Source organism: Centruroides vittatus, unplaced genomic scaffold (assembly GCF_030686945.1).
Source record: "Centruroides vittatus isolate TY-2023 unplaced genomic scaffold, ASM3068694v2 contig_1496, whole genome shotgun sequence".
In the NCBI taxonomy this organism is placed as follows: domain Eukaryota; kingdom Metazoa; phylum Arthropoda; class Arachnida; order Scorpiones; family Buthidae; genus Centruroides; species Centruroides vittatus.
In genome coordinates this window covers 1478-6802 of record NW_027120926.1, presented here as the reverse complement: position 1 = coordinate 6802, position 5325 = coordinate 1478, and the positions used below count along the sequence as shown (strand labels likewise).

At 36.3% G+C, this 5325-nt stretch overlaps 1 protein-coding gene across 1 annotated transcript; it reads right to left on the bottom strand.

The window, feature by feature from the left end:
• Positions 1–1629: 1629 nt before the first annotated feature.
• Positions 1630–4407, bottom strand: LOC136968526 (zinc finger protein 22-like). Its single transcript, XM_067262504.1, has 2 exons — positions 4329–4407; positions 1630–2012 (listed from the first exon to the last, which is right to left on the bottom strand). Exons 1-2 carry the CDS (start codon positions 4405–4407, stop codon positions 1630–1632), a joined length of 462 nt encoding a protein of 153 aa, XP_067118605.1.
• Between the last annotated feature and the right edge of the window lie 918 nt (positions 4408–5325).

Here is a 5325-nt window from a genome sequence, read left to right as displayed (position 1 = left end):
GCAAAATAATTAATATTAGTTATGAGGGTTACTACTTTTAGAAAAATTAATAACAGTAGAGCATCGATTATCCGACTCAATTGGGGACTGGGGCTGGTCGGATAGCTGAAAAAACGGATAACCGAAAAGTATGAAAAAATACATTATTAGTATAGGTTATTAGTATATATATACCATGTAATTAGTACATCGCTATTAACCTACTTCGCGTTGAAGTTTCATCGATGTTAAGCGTAACAAAATTTCAACTAGCACCACTTTTCAACTGATCTATTATTTTCAGTTCATCGGAAACACTGAGAACAACGTGTTTACGTTGAATCGCCATTGCGAACGGTACAGCAACTACAGCATGATCTGTTACAAGTATGAAATTCACAGATCCAAAATTAATATCAGCGATAAAAACGGATTCCGATTGAGCACGACACAGTCATCAGAAAAATCCACACAAAACAAACAACCGCTCATAATTAGAAAATTAAGCCTAGTTTAAATAATGGCCTCCCTTTCATAGTCAAGCCATTGTTGCCAATTAAAACACACAAAAATTTAACAATAATAATATTAAAGTAGCCAAGACATAGACATATATTGTAGCGCCACATCAATAGCGGACATTTGAATTTGCCGACTTGAGCGTGGTCGGTTAACTGATGTGACGGTTAATCGGGGGTCGGATAATCGATGCTCTACTATAACATTAATTTTATTTATTTATTATCTATCTTCTTCCCAGCAATATTATTTAAATGTAATAAGAACACACCAGAATTTTATTTGCTGTGTTTTTTCTCTTTATTTCGAACGTTATCAGCCTATTTGGATAGGCCATCTTCAGGGTATCATTCATCGTTCCAAAATGGAACCATTTGTTCTAATTCATCTCATTTGAATTTTTAAATTTTTTTAAAAATGTTAACAAGACTATTTGTATATTATATAAAAAAATAAATATCACTAAACGTGCTATTAATTTAACAAAAATAACAAATTAAGGTAATCGAAATACAAAAATTATTAACGCAATGTTGTTTTCAATAAACACAACACACAATCTAGTATTACAGAACCAGCTGGACGCTTTCTATTCAAGTTTGCTGACAAGAGAGACCTGGCCAGGAAAGGCTGCACACATAACGTGTATACTTCGATTTGATAGAACAATTATTTCGGATTTAGTTCTACTGATCAGAAATGGCAATGGATCATTGAGTAAACAAGAATGCAAATTTTCTCCTATTTTGGATACACCTATTCCAATATTGAACTTTTAATTGAAATAGAAAATAGGGTTTTTCTGCACAGCTTAAATCATAAATACTTAAAATATTAAAAACACACCATTTAATTAAACTTCCATTTACTTTCAATTTTACAAAACCTTACAAGTTTAGTCCAAAAAAAAATCAAATTTTTACGTAAATGTAATTATTACAAATCAAGAAAAAAAACTTTTTGTGTACAATAAAATATAAATAGGTGTATTAAATGTTTTTTTCAAACAAATACAACCTAACCGTATTTTTATCTATTGTTTTTCACATTGTTTCATAAAAGGCTGTTATTATTATGACGTCTCTTAATATGATCATATAAAGCCGATCTGAAAGCTAATTTCTGTAAGCACTAATTACAAGAGAATGGCTTTTCTCCAGTGTGAAGACGAACGTGCTTTATCAATGTATCCTTGCGTGCGAAACTTCGTTTACAATGATCACATGTAAATGGCTTCTCCCCTGTATGAGTTCGCAGATGTTCTATCAGAGTAGTTTTTTGTGTAAAATTTCTTTTGCAATGATCACATGTAAACGGCTTTTCTCCGGTATGAATTTTCATGTGACGAAGTAGATTGCTAGTTTGGCAGAACTTACGAGTACAGAATTTGCAAGGCAAGAGCCCTTCTCCACTGTGAATCTTCTGATGATACTTAAATCCAGGCTTTGAAATAAATTCTTTCTGGCAAGTTTCACACTTATATTTCCCATTCTCTGTGTTACGATGAATTAAACCTGCAAAATATAATAGATACAATAAATAAGAATATTAAAACTCTAGATAAGAAATATATAAATGTAATTTTAAATAATTCATAAAGTTGTGTGTGCAGATACAAATATAATTTGCATAATCCTCACAACAACACTTTTTAACTAAAAAGTAAAGGTTATAACTACTCCAATCGCATCGTAACATCATATACATTAATTGCCCGCACTAGAGTTCACAAATATTACCGACACGCATAATAAATACCGCAAATTAATGTAATTTATTAATATATACATTTTCCTCGAAACAATTTATATGCAAAGTATTTTGCAAAATAAAATATTTGGAAAATAATTTTAGAACGTCTTCATTTAATTTTCTCTTTCCCTTCATACTCTTCTTACGAAATGTTTCCTTCCTTGATATATTCTCGTGTAATTTCTTACAGCTGTTTTCAATTTTCTTCTTCCGTAAACGAAGTATTACACACATCCTTTAACTCTCCTTGTCTTCTTTTAGACACATTTCATCAGTTATTATACAGAAATTCGCTGTTTTGGTTGCGAGTGAATCTGCAAATTAAAAGTTTCGTATAAAAATAAGGGTTAATGTTACCTTAGGTAGCCAAGATGGCAACTCGTCTCGATCCAGCAATCAGAAGACAGGGAACAGCAGGACGCACGTTCTAACCTAACCTATTCTAATAAATTACCATAATTGTTAGAAACCAAATTATTAGAATAGGTTAGGTTAGGTTAGGTTAGAACGTGCGTCGCACTGTTTCCTTGCTGGGATCGGAGACGAGTCGCCATCTTGGCTACCTATGGCAACATTAACCAAAATAAGATAAGAAAATAACGCCAAACACTCTTTTCTAACTGAAATTATTTCAAAATTAAAAGTAATAATTCTACGAATTCTTCCTTCGACGTTTTAATCTCAGAGGTTAATGTTACCTTAGGTAGCTAAGATGGCGGCTTGTCTCCAGTTCCAGCAAGGAAACAGTGGGACGCACGTTCTAACCTAACCTATTCTAATAAATTACAATAATTATTAGCAACCAAATTATTAGAGTAGGTTAGGTTAGGTTATAGAACGTGCGTCCCACTGTTTCTTTGCTGGAATTGGAGACGAGCCGTCATCTTGGCTACCTAAGGTAACATTAACCGTTTTGCTTACGGTATCGCAACACTTGGGCGATCTGCCTTGAAGGGGTGCCTTCCGGGAAGTCTTTTTAAGGGAAACTGGCCCTTATTACAGACGTGGAGAAAACCCGGAAAACTCCACGTGGCCAGCCCGTCCGAGCCGAGGCGCGAACTCCCAGTGTTCAAAGAACGAAGACCGCTTGGCCACTGATGGGTCCACACTTACGAGAACCTTGGAGACAACGAAGGAACATCGAGAACTTGAAATGACTTCTTACGTCAGTTACACAAGCTTCACTCAATACCATAAATGTTATTTGAGAAATCTTCCTGTTCTTTCTTCCCAATGTAACCATCAACGTAATTTTCTTCCTCAATCGAGACGAGAAAACATTACCTTAAATGAAGGAGTTTGACATAGACAACGCCAAGAGCTCCGACTTATTCCAAAATATAATTTGTCCTTGACGTTAACCCAAACGGCTTTTAAGTCCGCATGTACAACGGAATATGAAGTTTGAATAAAATTAAGTGGCGCCGTCTGTAATTCAAAATAGATAAAAACACTAACTTTTATTATTTTCGAAAACGAGAGTTAAACTTCGAATGATATTTTACTCGAATATAGTCCGTAACGAATAATACAACGTTAAAAAGTTATTGTAAATAAATACTTTGAAGCGTAATACAGGAAACGCCCTCGTTACTTGATAGATCTAAAACGTGAGGAATCTCCACTCCGACCTTATCCGAATCCTGGGTTATCCGAATTTGGCCTGGGTCAAAAATGCTCCGATCATATATGTAACGCTTTTAATTCATTTAATGTTATTTTACCGGCATTGTTTTATCATTTACTATGGCTGTAATCTATGAACAAAATTAATTAATCAAATTTTGAATTTTGTTAGAGTTGCAGATGAAAACACGTGCAAATAACAGAAAGCTGTGAACTCTGAATGAGGGATTTCCCTGCCCAGAATTGTAGATTCCTTGTACGAGCAAAAACGCCAACGTAACCATACTTGTACGTGCGACTTTCCTCGAGATATTCCCCTCCGAATGTTGCACCACGTCATTTCCGGTTATCTGATCTTACGCTCGCAAGGGGAGCTACATTTTCACCCACGCGGTTTCTGGGTGTCAGGAAACGGTTTGCAGCAACTAACCTGCGCGCGCTGGCTTTTTTACTCATCCGCGTGCTGTTCTTGTCGCTGTCGTTATTTCCTCTTTGAGCATTGCCTCTACGTCCTTTCTCTTCCACTCGCATCTTTCAGACTCGTTATCTATCGCCTGTAATTATACATTTCTATTAATATAATATTACAATAATTGCTGAGTTGGGATTTGGGGCCCACCAGTGGCCAAGCAGTCTTCATTCCCTGAACATTGAGGGTTCGCGCCTTGCTCGGATGGTCTGGCCATGTAGAATTTTCCGGGTTTCTCCAAGTTTGTAACGCCTAAATAGGAGCCAGTTTCCCTTAAAAAGACCTCCCGGAAGACATCCCCCTAGGCAGATCGCCCAAGTGTAGCGTTGCCATAACTTAACCAAACAAATAAGTCGGGATTCGATTGCGGATCTTCGGCGGCGGCGGTTCAGTTTTCCTTTATATGGCCACGAGTTAACTGATACAACAAATACTTCGGGCATGCAAATACGTGGAATCTGCACGCGTGTCAGTCCATTCAAACTTCTTGCACTTAGAGATGCATCCTGCCTTGCGCACCGAATAAGTCTCAGGGTATGGGTCACGTAGTCACGGCTCTTCTTCCCGAAGTTATATAAGCCGAATGATTGACCTCTTGCCTTTGCAGTGATTATTTGTAAATTTAAAAAAAAAGTTTCCAACATAATTATGCCTTTCACCTGTGACCCAACAGAGTCTCTAGTTTTGAGACACAACCATTTTCAACAGTTTTCACTCTACTATTTTCTTTCTACTTTTATTATCTCTACTACTATTTCTCATCCTACTATCCTACTGAAGAGACTGCACAGAAATTTTGCCATCTGCTGGGGCTCGTGCTTCATCCGGACCTAACCGTTTTTTGTACATCTATGCGCCCATTGAGAAAGTAAGCGTTAATTGATCTTTACGTGTAACGAAATGTCGTATGTGATTAATATTTATGAACTTTTAACACGGGAAGTAACAGTGGTAGTATTCATTAACAGCCACTCATACTG